This window comes from Rhagoletis pomonella, unplaced genomic scaffold (genome assembly GCF_013731165.1).
Source record: "Rhagoletis pomonella isolate Grant_MI unplaced genomic scaffold, Rhpom_1.0 Rhpom_scaffold_00005, whole genome shotgun sequence".
Lineage (NCBI taxonomy): Eukaryota > Metazoa > Arthropoda > Insecta > Diptera > Tephritidae > Rhagoletis > Rhagoletis pomonella.
In genome coordinates, this window is record NW_023458559.1 from 19301981 (window position 1) to 19321165 (window position 19185).

At 33.6% G+C, this 19185-nt stretch overlaps 1 protein-coding gene across 6 annotated transcripts in view; it reads right to left on the reverse strand.

Moving 5' to 3' along the window:
* Positions 1-19185, reverse strand: part of LOC118738752 (pericentrin) — a 242401-nt gene that overhangs the window by 67859 nt on the left and 155357 nt on the right. For all 6 annotated transcript variants that reach the window (XM_036469700.1, XM_036469702.1, XM_036469699.1 and 3 more), the window contains one exon: positions 5367-5492. In XM_036469700.1, coding sequence (XP_036325593.1) covers positions 5367-5492 — 126 coding nt within the window. The remainder of the gene's footprint in view (positions 1-5366; positions 5493-19185) is intronic.

The window sequence follows — 19185 nt, forward strand, 5'->3', positions numbered from 1 at the left end:
CCTTAAAAAAAATCAACTAATTTTCATTCAAATTTAAAATTTATTTACTGAGAAGTGTTAAAATTTTTTGAGTATGAAGCTTTATAGCCGATTCAATTTTAGTGTAATAATGTGCAAGTTTCAGGAGCCTTAAAACCTTTGATTCTTTTTGTCGCATTCGCTACCATATATCGAATAAACACAATTTATTTTTATATGGAAGAAAACCGCAACAACGGAAATTTTTGGCCACTTGAAACTTGCACATTACTGCAATAAAATTGAAAGGGCTTTAAATCTATATACTCAAAAAATTCTGAGAAAATAATTTTGACATTTGGATGAACATTTTTAGATTTTTTTAGTTTTCTACAAAGTTTTAAATTTGGATTTATACGGACTTCGTCAGAGAATGAACTTTATTCTAATGAAAATTCTTAAAAATAAATAAATGAACATAAGTGGAAAACAATATCACTTTGAAATGAGGTGCTCTTGACATGACTGCATGTACATTAGGGTGGTCCAAAATTGTTCCATATAGAAAATAGTGTACCCCTATTTTTTATTTTAAAATCAAAAAATATTTAGAGGTCGCTCAAAGTTTTCCATGTATTTTTATATGGGGAAAAACAACTTTTCGTATAAATGGTTTGGAATTCCCTGAGGAAATATGCGTCAAAACAAGTAGGAGGAAAATAAAGGTTTATTCTATTTGTAATAAAATACCGAAAAGCTCCATACACAACATTAAACTCTCAGCTTAGTCGAGGAGAAATAATTATAACATACATGTATGTTTGGTTTTTGTACGGCTGCTAGTACCACTTTATATGAATTCGCTACTCTTCTACGCGAGAATCTGAAATGTGCTACTCTTCCACGCAAAAATCTGAAATGTGCTAGTCTTCCACGCAAATAGTGAAATGTGCTACTCTTCCACTCAAAAATCTGAAATGTGCTACTCTTCCACGCAAAATTCTGAAATGTGCTACTCTTCCACGCGAATAGTGAAATGTGCTAGTCTTCCCCGCAAAAATCTGAAATGTGCTACTTTTCGACGCGAATAATGAAATGTGCTAGTCTTCCACGCGAAAATCTGAAATGTGCTATACTGTTCGACGCGAATAATGTCTTCCACGGTAATTTGAGATGTGCTACTCTTCGTTGGGAGCGACGACATGACCTTTTGTCTTTCTAACACCAAATCGTCAAGGTCCAATACGCTTACGAGCACGTTCGCAACCTTCGCCGTCCCACCGCAGCCAACGTGAATCCGCGACCAGCCGACACCAGATCGTCTGCGCCGACGTTTGTCAGCAGCAGAGCGCCGGCAGAGGTACGCTGACATCAGTCTGCAGCACGGTTGCCAACTTTTGCATTATTGAAACCGGGACATCAACTTCATTGCTGTATATTTGAACATTTTCTATTTAAAATAAGAAAACATAAAAAAAACAAAAAAAAATATAGATAAAAATTTCCATGATACAAAATTTCAATGCTAATACTTTTAATTAATTTAAAACATAAATTAAAGTTGAAATAAAAATCACACCAAATTATAAATTTCTATATACATACATATCGTCGTTAAAGTACAAAACCGGGTATCGTCATTCTGCAAAACCGAGTAACTGACATTTGCAGCCAAATATTGGATTTGGTCACACAAGCTCTTGGCTCAATCCTTATCCATTCGTCCTGAAATATACTAGTCAGAAATCCGATTGCTTTATAAAAAAAAAAAAAAAATTTGAAATATGAGCGTTGTTACTCTCTAGAAAATAATTTTTGCAACCTCACATACGCGGTTTTGCATTATCCTGATACGCGGTTTTGTACTTTAAATGACGATATGTATGTATTTGGCAAGGGGAATTTTTCACAATGTACATATGTAACTTTTTTACATAAATTTTTCCGCGAATGTTTTATAAAAACCTAGTTCATACTACAACAGAAACATAAAAATTTATCTAAACTTCGTGTGCAAAACTCAGGAAAATTCAATAAATATGCCTACAAGTTGACACTGTTGTATAACTAAGTGCTTGTTTGAAGCTGGTAAAAAATCGCGTTGATTTTTGGCAGTTTCTTCCAAACAAAAAAATGTCGAACATACTTTGTGTACTCATTTTGTTTAAACAGCCACTGCTTGAATTCTTTGTTTAAAATGAATTCGTAACTACAATTCTTGACTTTAATAGCATATGTAAACATTTGTATATGAATGTATGTACACTAGGCTGGGCCAATGTCGATTTTAATAAATAGCATGGTATTTCCTGATTCTGCAGATAATTCTAAGAGAGAGTATAGAAGAAACCATGATTCGAAAATGAGCCAGCGCATTATTAAATGAAAAAATTACCTTTTCAGAATATTAGTTTTTTTTTACTTTTTCTTAAAACTTTTGCATATAAAATGTCTGTATTTAAGTTTCTTACATTTCGTTTTTTGTATAAACCATTTTTAAAAAGCAAATCGTTACCTACAGGTGAAAATGTGCCAAGTCCATTTTTTTGAAGTTGTTCAGGAGAGACGAAAAATCGATATAGTTTCGCATTATTTGTCATTCTGCATCAAAAACTAAATTTTTAATAAAGTGGACTTGGCACGTTTTCACCTTTAGGTAGCGAAATACATCTGTTTTTCTAATTTGTAACTTAAAAGATTAACAAACATTAAAAAGAAACGGTTTTTGTATTTTAAGAACAAAAACTTAATATGAAGGCGTCCAGGACTTACCGTTGATTTTTCCGAATTTTTTGCTGACAGTGCCTCTTCCATACAAAAATGCCTTTTTTCGACGGTAAATCTTAGCTAATTGCACTTTAACAACACGGAGTGTACCACGAAACTCTATACCCAAAATCTTTCTAAGAAATTCATCTAAAAGGGCTTAAATTTTTACAAAAGTTTGCTAATTTTTTCTAAATATTGTACAGAGTTTGAAACTTAGATTTATACGACTGCTGTTAAAGAGTAGACCATATCTTTACAAACAAATAACTAAAAATGACAAAAAAATAAATTGTTAGAACTTGTCAATATGTGGCGCGTTTTTAATTTTGACACGGATTTTGGACGGTAAAAGGTGAACACTTTCCAAAATCGGCATGTAACGAAAAAGTAAAATTTTGAGAACAAGTAAATTTTTCTTTTAAAAAAGAGACTCATGTCCGACTTATAGTTTCTTCTACATTTTCTCTTAGAATTATCTAGAGAAACCGAAAATACCATGCGATTCGTCGAAAAACTGTCGTCTGAACAATTTGACCACCTTATTGTACATATATATTAAAAGTTCTAATTTTTTTTACGAGAAGTCTAAAATTTTTTCTTCCCAAAAACCGAGACATTTTGCGTCCCGGCATATGTTGTACTGGGACCGGGACATAGCTCTAAAATCCGGGACAGTCCCGCCGAAAACGGGACGGTTGGCAACCGTGGTCTGCAGCAGGCGCCGTCGTCACTCAGCAGTGGAGACTCGACAGAAATACGCCAAAACGTTAGCTAGCCGCGAAACGCTCGCAGAGATCCAACAACCGAAGTACGCCCGACGACGATTTTACTAAAAGATGAACCCTGGGCAAGGTTATGTAATTTGTGACAGCTAAAATTTTACACTTCTTTATCTAGATTTGTATTTTGGAGGTAGGAGAACGGTAATAGAAAGGTACTAAAAAAAATACGAAAAGTATACAATTAGAAGTAAAATATGTATTATTAATTCTATGCGAATTTGCAATATATTTGGTGTTTTAATGGAAATACTAAACAATACGTAAAAATATGCATTTTTAATTCAAGTTATTCTTTATTTCCTGGAACAAATCTAGAACACCGACCGTTCAGCTATGCAAAAACGAAAAATGCAGATCAATAGATCTTTTTACGCTCATTTCAACCATGCCAAAATTTTTGACGCAACTAAAAAATTAAGACGTTTAGAAGGTTAATGTTTAAGATTTCTTAAATATTATATATTGTGAACTACATAACCAATTAAAAACTAATAGTAATAAAGATAATTAATTTGTCTTTCAGCTGATCTACATAATTGATATGCTTTTTATATTTCTGAACTAAAACCACTAAAAAAAGAACAAATGTTATTTTTTCATGAAATGAACTTTTTTAAAAAAATGCATAGTTAATGGTAAAGAAATGTATATTAGTTAGAAAGTACAAGTTATTATCTTTAATTCGATATACATATATTGTCATGATCTAGTTTTGGGTTTCAAAAATTTTGTGTTAAAAAAAATATAAATAAGCAAGGCAAATAAATCTATTATACCTTCTTTAGTTTTTACCTGCGCCAAATAAGATTAGTATCGTTGAAATCAGCGTAAAAAGTTCTATCAATCGGCATTTTTGGATATTTTATAGCTAAACGGTCGCTATTCTACACATGCTTCAGAAAATAACGTAAACGAAGGTGATGCCATCGAATATTTAGTATGAAGAATTTTTGGTTTTATTACTAATATAAACTGTTGAATAAGCAACATTCTGGACAAGTAAAGGAGCCGATTTTATGTGTGGGAGCGCGAAGACTGTTTTAATACAAAACCTTTCTATTATTGAATCATGAACCCTGGGTACGGCGAGTATATTCCAGCATTAGAGAAGAAGCACGGGGGAGGGGAAAACACTTCATTACAGTATGGGGATTCACAAGTCATGTTAAGCGTCGTAATGTCTTAAATTTTTAAAATTCTTCAATGTAAATACAGGTTAAAAGCGCTTTGAAAGATTTTTAGGGTATAATAAGAGCCAATAATATGTATATTTCCTATTAGTTATAAACATTTTGGTGAAGTTACAAATTGTCTGAAAATGTTCTAACCGTTATTTTACGTTGAAAAATTTTAAGACTTTAAGACATTACGACTAGAGATGGGTACGGGACTAAATATGCAATCCCGATTCCGCCCCTCCCGAAAATCAAATTTTAAGTCCCGAACCCGCCCATCCCGATATTTTTCAGATGGATCCCGAAATTTATCACTAACATTAATTCACATGTCTTTCAAATTAATTTTGAATTTAAAAAAATAGTGAAGTACTCGCATCTTCCGTTCTTCGCTTTGCTGCTCGTTTTCGTTTCAATAAAACATAAAAAAGTGTGTTTAAGGAAGGTTTCTGAATTTGCGGAGGTTGCGGGTTTTAGCGGCAGTGCCGGGGGTCCCGTCCCGCCCGCTAAACTTTTAAAGACCTCCCGGATACCGCCCATCCCGGCTATTTTTAAATGAGTACCGTGGGTCTCGCGGGTTCCCATATCCCGCGCCCATCTCTACGACGGTTAACACGTCTTGTGAATCCCCTAAATGTGGATAACTTAATATAGTGTACATATGTATGTATATCAATCATACCTCTTCTTCATGTTTGATTTGTAGCTGTGCAATTTTTAATTGACTCTTGGCGGTGAATTTCTCACGCAATAGAATCAATTCCGGCGGCCAATGCTGATCGTCCGTCGTAGTTTCCGATAACAAAGTCTGCAAGAAAAGAAAATAAAATATCAACGTTTTTGAACAAATTTAACCGCAAAACGTTCTGGATTTGTCGGGAACATGGGAAGTTTTTACTGGAAAAGCATTCAATAACCGAAAAAGTGTGTAAGGGAAAGCCTAAGCGAGAGCGTAACAACACCAGATAGCTACAAATTCTTGCAAGCAAAAATTGTACTACTCAGGGCATGAATCACGTATGACGACAATCGTCTGGACGATATCGTGCTGAGATTGTCTTGTTTCATGAAAACCAAAAATTGTTGGATCGTTTGTGCGATATCGTCCACTCAATTCTAGTTTTGCTTCACGTAACAGTAACAGTAGCACGTAACAGCAAAACAAATGCATGAATCAGTGTTTCGACGACATCATTTTGTCAGTATCATTTGAACGACAATCGTTTCAAAGTTACGTGGTTCACGCCCAGCAAACATTTGGAGTCATAAATGAGTCTTTACGGGAGTTCTATTTCGGAGCCTTTACGCTCATAATGAGCTCATTTAAGAGCCCGATAAGAGTGTGTTTCCCTTCTTCCGTAGGTCGACTTATATGAGCTTAAATTCATACATTAAATGAGCCTTAATATGAGTCATATTGGACTCTTATTGGGCTCAAATAGGGATCATTTCGGACTATTAAAACAATTTTTTGGCGTCATATATGAATCATTTCAGACTCTTTTTGAGGCTCTTATCGGGCTGATAAATGACTACATTAGGGCTCTTCTTTTAGGTTGTTCTTTGAGTCTTACTCAACGCACTATATTCTTTCAAATAGCATACATACATACTTACGTGCATATATACATTCCAACGTGCATTTAATAGCAGCAGCTGCAGCCAAATTTTTTTTTTATTTTTTGTTTTCTAATTATTTTAAATTTGGGTATAAACAAGTTTAGATATAAATTTCAAATCTTTTGTATTTTTAAACTGGCACAAGGTGATGGCTCATAACTTGGATCATATATGACCCCTAAAAGATTCATTTAAGAGTCACACATTTTTCGTTTTTTAAGCTCATATTTCTTACCCACCTAGGACTCATTTCGGACTCATATGTTCTGAGCGCTCAGAATATGTTTGCGGGGTAGTAGAAATTTTTCAAAACATATATGGGTATACAAAACGGAAGTTTCCAGGCAAAAAACAAATATTGAAAATGAATTGAATGTTTCATCAACAGCTGCTGTAGCCGGATGGATGCGTGTTCGACTACAAACTTATTAGGCGCTTTTTCTTTTGTTATTTTTCTTTTTCTTTAAACAAATTCTAATTTAAGATTTGGTGTGAACGCTTGCTTAAAACAAAATTAATGAAATGAAAATAGCGATGAATAATTGACTTGCAAAGTAAATGTTTTGCTTTTTATGACGATGTGTGATACATATTCCCAGGTAAAAATGGAAATTGAGCGCCAAAACTTACCCATCGACAAGTGTCACAATGGCGTGGAGCGAGTTTTTCGGTTTTGCATTCAATAACTCTGTATTTCTGAAAGTTTTCTCTTCCTCTCAAATTTGTGTTTACGCTCACGCTGCTGGTACTTACTGTATTGTTGAATAAATCTAGCGAGTAGCGAGTAGCATTTCTAATCGATTTAAGCTGTTTAAATGATTGTGTGGCGAATTGTATTGTTTTTCCCCTAAATATTTATTTCAGCCACAGTTTAAACTGTACAGAGCGTGTCAGACATGGCAATATTTCCAACTTTTCCAAGCAATTCGCTGTCAAATTAAGAGAGAGAATTTTTATTTCCACGCGTGAACAGCAAGAAAGACCTTTGTGTCACTTTTCAGAAAAAACGTTGCAAGGTATGACTGCAACTGAAAGACCACAAATCGATTTCGAAATGGCTCATGCTACACTAGAAATTTTAATTTTTGCTGTAAGTGCTGTCAAAGCATTCGATGTTGTCGTGCGACACTGATCGCGAATTTATGAGAAATAGTAAAGAATAAATTTGAATAAAATATGAAAAAATTTTGTAACTACTCATTTTCCGAACTTAATTCAGATGTATGTAATTATCTGGTTATTTTAAAAACATCTTTGCACTAAAGTTACCAATGATTTATCATCAGGGCCAAAGAAAATAAGCTCGAAAAAATCCATTTTAAGCGCTTAGATAAGCACTAAAACATTGATAAATATGCTTGCAAATACAAAAAAAAAAATAAGTACAGTTTAATGTGTTGTTTTTTATTCAGTTTATTTCAAGGATTGAAAAATTTCAATGGACATACAAGTGTTGATTGATATTCTCAAATAACGGAGATCTGCGTTGGTCGTTTTAAATTTTTTTAACTATTCGTTATTCTCCATTTGAGATAAATTATGTAAATCTCTTCAATAACACCATTGCCTTTCCGTAGAGACGAACCATTGGTTTTAATTTTTTGTATCCAAGCAGAAATGGAATTGAAGTTACGGATTAAGAAAAACCAAATCTGTTTTTATGTTATTATGTCGAAACATTTTTTTAGTTCGACGAATAAAAAAAAGCCCAAGAAATGGTCAAGAAAATTTTATTTATCCAAATTTTCTTAAGCAGTACGAAGTTCTTAAGAAATTGTTTACGCTTTCTACTATGGTTTGTTAAAGTTTGTTTGTGAAGCGTACAAGGCATCTAAGGAAAAAGTGAGACAGCGGGCTGTAAAATATCAGATGTTAAAACTCCTTGGAAACTACTATTCACACACACAAAATAATAGCAATTTATTTCGTGACCCTTTACTTAGATGTCTGTACTTAGCTTTATACACTGAAATAAGCAAAATAAGCATGATCGTTAAAATTAAGCTTGGGAACCCCGAATAAGCAAAATAAGCAATTTCAAGCAAAAGCTTAAACTTTTCGGCCCTGTTTATCAACAATGAGGTGTTGGGCTGCAAGCAATGGCCTTTGTCTTAATACCGATAAGTCGTACGTCTTACCGATTTCGAGGAGCAAAATAGGAAATAGTAGGTACTATCCCTAAAATATATATACATATATTGGCCAAAATACTATAAAAATCGTTAATAAGGTTAAGAACTTGGGCTTTGTGATTAATTCCGGTCTAACTTGCATTGACCACATTAACAGGGTTGTTGGTAAGGTATACTCTACCTTACGTAGCCTGAGACAATCAAGCGCATTTTACGCCAACTGAAACAAGAAAAGCTTGCCAAACAGCTAATTTTACCTATAATAACTTATTCGGAGCAAGTTTACAACTAGTTGACTCGTGTTCTGCGCACAAAATTAACTTTGCGTTCAATCACATAACGCGATATGTCTATGGGCAACGTAAATATGGTCACATATTGGCACGGAGATCTCAGCTCTTAGGGTGTGATGTATTCAAATACCAGAAAATTAGAAACGTTATTTTATTATTCCGTCTCATTTTAACCAAAACACCTTCTACCTCCTACATATATGTAATGTATGGAAAGCTCATTTTCAGTAAATCTATGCGGTCTGGAAATTCAATTGTACCATTTTTTAATTATCTAATTTCTACAAGGCTGTTCTTCGTAAACGCCGTACGTATTTAGAATTTCATTCCAGCTGCTACGGGAAATATTGTAAACCAAATCAACTATAAGCATCTCCTATATAACATTTTTTCAGAGTAGCTTTCCCTGGCCATCTATTTTAGCGCTAGGTTTAACTAAACTAATACAATTTTTGTTTTTTTGTCTTTGTTCTTGTAATTGATTGAGAATTTGGTAATAAATAATAATGTCAGTTCCTACTTATTTTCTAGATGTAAGGTCTCATTGTGTTAATGAAAAATTAATGAATGAATGATTGAATATTAATTGTTAAGTTATTAGTCAAAAATTTATCTTTTAATTGGAAGTAAAATAAATAAACGGACTAGGGATCAAACCCGCACCTCTAACCACTCGACTACGGCAGACGCGAAAAATACCGCAATCAGCAGAATCATTTAATTATTCTCTTAAGTTATTTATTATACACAAAGTAAAAACACTTGGAAATTCTAGTTTTTGTATGCAATAAGCATTTGGTTTTATTTGGTATAAGTTTTATTATCCAAAGAGTGCTTCATTTAATATATTCTTACAGACAGGCCTCTTATATTTTCAAATACTTTCAAAATACCACTTTAAGTAAATGACGAAACATCTTGTCAAAACATACAGCACCTTGTAACTACATACATATAATGCATTTGGTTTGTTCCACACGCTTTCCGAGCTGTTTCGGTAATTAGAGCGTAAAAATAAGTTACTCTCTCACTGGTGTCAAAAATGTGTCAACACATACCAAAAGTTCCCAGAGCGTGAGGAACGCAAAAAACCACATTTGGTGCCCGGAATCAACAAATCAGCTCTAAACAAGTATTTATCTTATATGACTAATAAAATTAGCAAATACCTACATTTCTGAAACTTTAGTGCTATTTTCCATTTTTGTATTTTACAAAATTTGCTTTCGGATGTAAACAAACAGCAGCTGTTATTTGAAATTGACTTCTTGCTCATTTCTGCCCGGAAAAAAGTCCGGGTTGTTTCGGACACAAAGAAGAAGACATTTACGATCCGAAAGTGGATGGGGTATTCGCTCTCTATTACCCATTGTTCTAGCGTGAGGAACGCTTTCTGGACTGTTTTGAGCACACGCGGGATCCCGCGGGCTCGTGTGGAACAAACCAATTATGTATGTACATATATGTATACATATGTACAAGCGATTGTCAAGCTTGTAATAGATGGGAGAAAAGTTCGTCTGCGCTTACTACATATATCCATACATCACATAAATTTTTTAAGTTTTACTCCCACCCATACGAACATCCATATCCATCAATATGCAACACTGTTTATTTTTTAAGGCAAAAAGCATTAATGGCGTAGGCGCTAATAAAAAAAAAGAAGTTTTGCACTCTCCAATGCTTTCATTTATCAAGAAATATTCAGGGATGGCTGCATTTGGTGGTTGTGAGGTTTGATTGTAGAACAATGAAAGTTTTGTTTAATTTATAGCGTGATGTTGAATACGCTTCAGGTTTAGGGCGCTGCATTTCCCCCTATAAAGTGTTGTAATTCCTCTTTTACTATTGTAAAACGAAAGTTCACTTTGTTGACAGATGATCGACATGTGAACATATGGGGTAAGTTTTGTTTACTCGGGTCTAATTTGAAAATTTCCTAAAAAAATCTTATCTTATTCGACTTCAGTGGTTTACAAAAAGGCTGTATTTCGAATAGTAAAACATGATGTCCGATTTTGGAAAGCTTCGAATTAGGACTATTACAAAAACTAGCATTTATGTCCAACTGGTTTCCAGTTTTTCATTGCAAATTTAAACCTTCTTTTCTCCTTATACACATATATGTACTACTTTTTCGGCAGTTTACCCAGGGCTATGAAATACCTGTATCCCTGTGGCAATCGAAGTGTTACATCATCATCAAACATCAGCCCATCAAAAGAACTAGTCAGGGTTTAAGAAAAATGTATTACGTCCGATGTAGCCATATTTAGCGCGCGTAATAGCATCGAGTCTGTACGGGAATGCTTCACATGTTGCACGAATGTCGCCTAGTGCCATTTTATATTGAACAGGACGTAAAAGTAAATCAACAAATCTACCGTAAAAATATTTCTAACAATCAGAGACCCAAAATAATTATTATTCTAATATTTGAGATCAAAAGCGTCGCCTTGTTAAGAGACATTTTTTCGTCTTCGTATAATAATTATTTACGAGTACAGATGGAGATTATTTACGTCTTTTCATAATAATTATATGGGATTTTTATTTTTCTCGTCTCTCGTTTTGGCTCTGATCGGGCAACCTCAAAATATTTATAGCAAGGAAATTTTGTCATAATGGGCAACAATTTTTGTGCCCTCAACTGGCACGAAAATCTGCTAGCATCATATAAGTGCATTTTCAAAAAAAAAATTATAACTCGAAAACGACGAATTTTAGCATATTGCTACTCGTACTGCAAATAGTTTATACTATTCCCTAATAGACAAAAAAGTTTGAGAGATAAAAAAGATGTGACAATTTGAAAAAAATCAATTTGAAAAAAATAATTTGTTGTTTATTAACAATAATTAATTATTAATAAACAATTACTGATGTTTAGTTCACTAGATCGATTCAGTAGATCAATGTCTGCAATTAAAAAAAAAAAAAATCGTTAAAATCCTTGCTTTTTTGCGGCAGTTATAAACGATTTCATCAAAAGTTACTATTAAGAGAGGAAAAAAGAAGCGTTCGTACTCAAAAAGAAAAAAATTCATTATTCGAAAAATTCGCATTTCTGGGCAAAAAGAAAAAATACGTGCCTCCTTAAATTGTTCAAGGAACAATCCCTGTGAGTTTTATCGCAAACTTAAATTCACTTTCCCCGGCCTGGGTGATTTGAGATGGAATGAGCCTATAATAATTACGTGGGACTTTTCTTTTTTTTTCCATCTCGCGGGACGTTTATTTCAAGACGGAGATGATTTACGTCTTGTTATAATAATTATGTGGGACTTTTATTTTCTTCGTCTCGTGGGACGTTTATTTCAAGACAAAAATGATTTACGTATTTTTATAATAATCATATGTGACTTTTGCGAGATTTTTTTCTCTCTCGTGACGTTTATTTCAATATGACAATGATTTACGTCCCACGTTTTCTCTTAATAGATTTGGTACATATACTGCCAATTTCACAAAATTAAACGCAAACATCTGCGAGTTCGATTATTGGAATTTGATTTGCTAACATCTGACAACCCCTTTAAATAAATTAAAACCACGTAAAAGCAAGGCAATTTAATTTGACACATTTTTGAAAATCGAACGAACGATGCAGATTTGATGACATGAACAATCGTGGCGTTAAATATTTAAAGCGTCAAATCTCCGAACTCAATTAAGAAGTTTCATTCAATAAACGTCCCATATAATTATTTTGAGAAGGCGCATATCATTTACGCCTTGAAATAAACGTCCCGAGAGACGAAAAAAACCCATATAATTATTATGAGAAGGCGTGAATCATATTCGTATGGAAATAAACGTCCCAAGAGATGAAAAAAATTAAAATCCCATATAATTATTATGAGAACACATAAATCATGTTCGTCTTGAAATACTTGAAATAAACGTTCTAAGAGGCGAAAAATTATAAACATCCCATATAATTATTATGAGAAGACGTAAATAATTTCCGTCTTGAAATAAACGTCCCGCGAAACGAAAAAAATAAAAGTCGATATAATTATTATGAGATGACGAAAATGATTTACATTTTAAAAAAAGCGTCCCGCGAGACGAAAACAACTTTTTCATGGTTCAGTAATAATTACAGAACAATATTTAATTATATTTCTTATAACCGTTATGGTCTCTGCTAACAATGCTTTGTTACCTTGAGCACGAAAACAATTTGGTAGAAATCTTTGGACGTTTCAATAAGACTCGTCACAATCGCATAAAGTTTGCGAAATTCAACGTTTTTTAGAAAAAAACTTCCCAGCTTCATTGATTCACACTATGGCCACCATATTCACATGACTTAAACCCAAAGGATTCTTCCATATGGTCCATTCTCAAGGCCAAAGTATCAGCTAAAATATATGAGACAATCAAAGCCTTGAAAATTTATTTTCGCCGCCACAGGGGCAAAATACCACCAGACCACATTCGTACATGCTGTGAAGCATTCCCGGACAGACTCGCTGCTATTATTTGCGCTAAAGATGATTATATCGAACAGTAATACGTTTTTCTTAGACCTTTCATAGTTCTTATAATGAACTGATATTTTCGAATAAAAAAGCGAAATAGGCAAAATTATAACATTTTTAATTGGTAACACTTCGAATGCCTACCCCTTTATACACAAATATCGACGTATTAATGCATAAGAAATAAAGACAAACAATTTATTTCATATTGATGCGATTGTGATGACGTCCGCAATAGAAATAACAATTAAATCTACTTAGCTAATTTTTCGGCGCATTTCCACATCTGTTTAGTAAACTTTTATCTGTTTGATTAAGAACAAACGATTGATGGCTGGTAATGGAATATATTTCAATTTATACTTAGATTTGAATGTATGTATGTGTTTTTGAAAATAGAAACTGCAGACCGGAAAGGTCAATGTTGTTCAATGGCAGATGATTGCCGAAAAGAGCTCGCTCATCTTTTTATCAAAGCGTAATCTTCAAGTTAGAGATCAGAATGTAGAGGGAAACCTTTCCAACTTTTCTAAGCGCAAGAAGAAGTCTACATAAGAAAATATATTTAATTAAAGACGTACGTATATACATATGTATAGAACTAACGGATTTGAACCATTGAGGATATTTTACCTCAGCCCAGAAACAACTTCGCACAAAGAACTCAGCGAGTTAATCGATTACAAAGTTCAACTGGAGTAGCTAAGTTGTCGCTTTTTAGTTTACTAACTCCAGCAACAAAAAATTCCGAGCTTGAACATTTTAGTTTACAGTTTAGTTATACTGCCCAGGAGATCACTTTGGTTTCAGCCCTTTGTGTATAGCCGTAAAGAATTACCTACCGACAAACTGGGCGACGGTAAAGCCGACAGATGTCTATATCCAAGGTTTAACAAGAAAGAGACATTACAAAGGGCATTACAGGTCCGATTCCATTGGATTCAATCTTTTCATCAGTTCGGAAGAAATAACGAAATGGGAGCTATTGGAAATTTTTGAAAACTGACACTTAACCCAGCAAAACACAGTCTGTATGTTAGAGAGAGATTTTATTTATAGTATTCTAATGCATTTTTCCGGTTAGAGAACTATGTATGTATGTTAGAATTCGATTAGAGAATAATTAGAAAAACAGTAGACCATAGATACCACCACGAATTCAATGTCAAAATGCGTGTAGATATCTGAGCTTTTTCTCGATATCGAGAACTTATAGCCCAATTCTCTGTCAGTGACAAACATTTTTTTACTGACAAATTTAAACTTTTTCATATATTTTTTTCGTAATAAAAACTGTGACAAGAATTTGTCACTGATACAGAATTGAACCGTTAGTCTATTTTTGTAAAGAATGCTATAATTCTTTAATAGTCTAGCCTAAATCTTTGTTGGGAATATGGCGTAACGTTGAGACCGGTTTTTCCACAAACCAAAATTGACATTGGATGATGAACATTCGTTCCAAAATTCATTACCTCCTTAGTGTCATCCGTGGCAGTTTAACAGACGTTGGAACAACCTCGACTTAAAGGATGTGCGTCCCTGGCAATCATAGAGGGCATTTTGAATGTGCAAATATGCTTTCAAGTAAAACTATGAAGTTTCTTAGTTTGATTAAAAGAAATCTGTTATTCACCTAAAAAAAGCAGTAAAAACAAAAGCATAAACATACATCTTAGGAGACAATCACAAAGAAAGAAAACTATCCACCTTCAAAGTCTGAAGAATAAAATCTGTTTTTCTTGGCATGGCTCCAACTTCTAATAAATAAATAATCAGCAAATGGAAGCACACGCAGAAATTCGTATGAAATACATACAAGAAAACAGTCGAAACAAAGTCTCCAAATACGAACGCATATTATGTACATAAATATGTACATATGTACGTATATATAAAAAGTGAACAAAACCCATATATCTGAGCTACTACGACTTCGACAAGTTCAAATACGTATGTATGTACATATCAGGGTTGGTGCGAATATTCGCATTCGCTTTCGCATTCGCAATAATCGATGCGTAGCTTTTGCGAATGCGAATGTTGTTCAAGTGCACCGATAAAACGTATATATGGCAAACAAAATGACAAATTGTGGGCAATATTTTTGCCTGTGGTCGTGGGAGTATTGGTGTAACAAAGCTGGTCATATGTCATATATATCAACTTTGACAAAAATGTCGCTAAACATATTATTTCTTAAGCTAAATAACCGCGTTATCAATGGGCAGTCATACAAGTTCCAACTTCTACTTGAACTTTGACGTACGTCAAAGGGAACATAGTCTTTTTAACAATTTTTTTTTCTGTGCCTGCATTGGTTTCTTTTTTTATTATGAATTTTTTGGACCAATCTTCAAAAAGTACTAGACACAAAAGAAGAAAGTGTGCTCTGTTCATAGGGATATACAATGAATCCTTGGCTAAAAACTTCTGTGGTAAAACTGTCCCTTCTTTGCTATTTAAAGTCAAAGGGTAAGCTCCTTCAATAGGGATTTCCAGCGGAAATGATCAACATCTGGCTGTAAAGAGAATCGACCCAATAAACACCAAAAAAATATTTCTCTAACCCTGGAGAAATTCATAGTTCTCAAGTTGATATCCAACACAATTCTCCAACTCATCTCTAACATTTAATCATCAAGTGAAAAACGAAAGCTAAATAAAGAGGAATATTACCAACAAAAAGTAAATAATCTAAATAAAATAAGTTATTTTACTATTTCAATTTCAGTATTTCAATGATATTTTTGAGACCAATTGGAGAATTACATTGCAGTTCAAGTTGAGAACTAGCATTTTCTCAATTTGAGAAACAGTACTTTTTTCATACAAAGAAAAATTCCCTAGGGGTATTCTCTGAGTCTTGCAAAGCCCTTGCACGGTGCACGGATTGCACGGTTTGCAAAGCTGTCCCATACGAAAACCGGTTTTTACCGTGCAATCCGTGCAATATGTGCACCATGCAAGGCCTTTGCAAGACTCAGAGAATACCCCTCCTTTTTTTTGAGAACGCTATTATCCACCACTTGATGTTCTGTTAAGAAGCAACGTTGGAAATTTGAGAAATACCTTAGTTCTCAACTCAACCTCAAGTTGAGCGCAAACCTAAATGTTTGTTGGCAATGCTCAAATAATTAAAAAACTATAGCTCTGACCTTTAATAACATAAGAATTACGTTACTATCTGAGATTCGAATGCTTATAAAAAACAGGGTGATTCAGCTGGCAGCTGCGACTTTAAAAACAGAATTTTATTAAAAATTTCCATTCCTGGAAAATAATAATTAATTTTCCATATCCACCTCGCCATAAGCACAAATTTTTCAAACCAGTCGCAGCAGAAAGTATTCAAAATTAATTACAAAAACTAAAATCGAAACACGCTGATGAAGTTACAGATTCCCCAAATTCTGAAACAGCCAATGAGAATGAAGAATTATTTTTAAAAAGCTTTAGAACAACCTGATATATGTATCTGGTTTGGCTTGTAAGCGATGTTTAGACAACGATCTCGCTATTAAGCTAGATTCTAATTGTTTCTTAAAAATTCTTGACATCCGCATTCGCATCCGCATCCGCGGATGTTAGCTGTTAGATATTCGCATACGCATTCGCATCCGCGGATGTCTAAAATTCCACATTCGCAACATCCCTAGTACATATGGATATTGGAAGAACTATATTGGAAGAACTATTTCACTATTTATAATTACTCTATTTATCACCAGTGATAGTGATAGAAAATTTTTTCAATGCAACAAAAAATTTAATAATAAATAGTGAAATATGTGAACGGGCACTACATAAAAGCTGCAACTAGGTAAATATATTTTCACTAAACTTTAAAAATTGTTACCAGTTCTGGCTATTGGCTACCGAAAAAATGTCTAAAAAGTTAGAAAATTCATGAATTTTTTTTTTAATTTCATGATTTTTGTGCAAAGTTTCAAATGAAGATTTATATGGTTTAATGAGCTATACTTTTATAAAAAATAATAACAAATTTTAAGGATACAAAAGAAGAATAGCAAAAACTGGTTAAAATGTCGCTGGCTTAAGTAGTTGAGCAGAACTGTAATATCATACATATCTTGAGATCGACTTGTCCGATTTGGCTAATTCTCTTCGCGTTGCGTTCGTGATTAACAACACCAGGTTTTGAAAAATTAACTCACCAGGAAATCTTGAAGTTGAGTTATTATTAAAAATCTTCTCAATTGGTTTATATTTGAAATGTGTATTGGTAACGCAAAATAAATACTTCAAGAAAAAATAACGATATGCAATAAACTGTAAATTCAGTTTTTTAATTTAATGAAAACTTTTCGTGTTCCACTATAAATAGTGTTGGAATATTTTTGAACTATTAATTTTAGCGAAGAAAAAATGTTTCACTAGGCCGAAGAAGTTTAGGTTTACTATTCGATTGTTAATATTTGTGGAAAAAATTATATTTTGAAATTCACCACTAAACATTAGGAGAAAAAGTGAAAAAAATTTGCACTATCACTAGCAATTAGTGGAAACTGAAAATTTAGTGAACTCTGATATGTAAAAACTTACATATGTACATTCACATACACATATGTATTAAGGATGTTGCGAATATTTGCATAACGAATGCGAATGATTCGCATCATTTTACACATTCGTATGGACATTCGCATCCGCATCAAATGATACGCATGTTTTGCGAATGCGAATGTGAACATGGGCAAAGAGTCCACTATAATTTTGTTGAAATTGGCTCTAAGTCTGTATAAGCAGGGTGCGGACAATAACCGGCTTTTACCTTCAGGCGCTAAACGGTTAAGTAGTATATCAAGCAGCATTGATGCGCCTTCAAAAAGTACCGCTTAAAGTCTTATAAGCAACCTAGAAATAATTTTAGATTCCTCCAGCGGAAAGCGAAGGCTCAGATGTAGAATCTGGAGACATTAAAAAATGTGAAATTAAAGCTTAATTGAAGGCCTAACTAAAATACGACAAATTGTCGGATCTGGCCGCAAACATTTGAGCGCTCCACACGCCAGCGTCCCAAGTGAATAGCTGCCAACTGACCCAAACCGTGGCATTTTTGGTCCTATTTTACTTCAAATGGCACTAAATTTTTCAATTTGGCACAAAATGGCACTTTTGTAAAAAAATAAAATTTCAATAAATTTTTGCGAAATCCTTTGCGTGTAGTTACTTCTTTTTCTCAACTAAAATTTTATAATTTATGAAGGCTATTCAACTGGTTTATCTTATTTTATCATTGCACTTTTGTTTTGAAAATGTGATTCTTATTTTATTGCTATACGGGAATGCTTAAAAAGAATTACACCTTTTTTGGCACTTTTATTATTCTGTTTGATACATTTTGGCACTTTTTCATCATTAATTTGGCACCTCATAGCTAAGGATAGTTGCCACAAGTGAGCAATTGTTCAGTGCAACCGGCCTTATATACGAGCCTCTAAGAAATCGCCTCATGGGAGAAAAGGCAGCAAAATTACATTTTTTGAAATATAATATGCCCCTATTGAACTTTGACTACTAGATTAAAACACTGTATAATAATAAAAACGATGACTTAAGTTGATTATAGCTTTTTTAATATTATTCCTAACATTCGCATTCGCATTCGCTCATTCGCATTCCGAAAATTTGCATTCACATTTGCGTTGTGAAAAATATGACATTCGAAACATCTCTGATATGTATGTATCTACGTAAGTACATTTATAAGCTACATTTCATTACATTTAATTTTAAGTAAAGTTTAATACATGAGATTAACGGAATAACTAAAATAATATGAGGTTCGAACCATGGATCCTGTAAACGCTCCGCCAGTGTCTTACTTTATGGGTTTTGTTGACGTGACACTAGCGCGAGGTAAAATCCAGTTTTAATTGAGTTTTCGTTTCAAACTAGGTCGGAATCAGTGGTCGATTTCTACCAAATTGTGGTATGTCTAC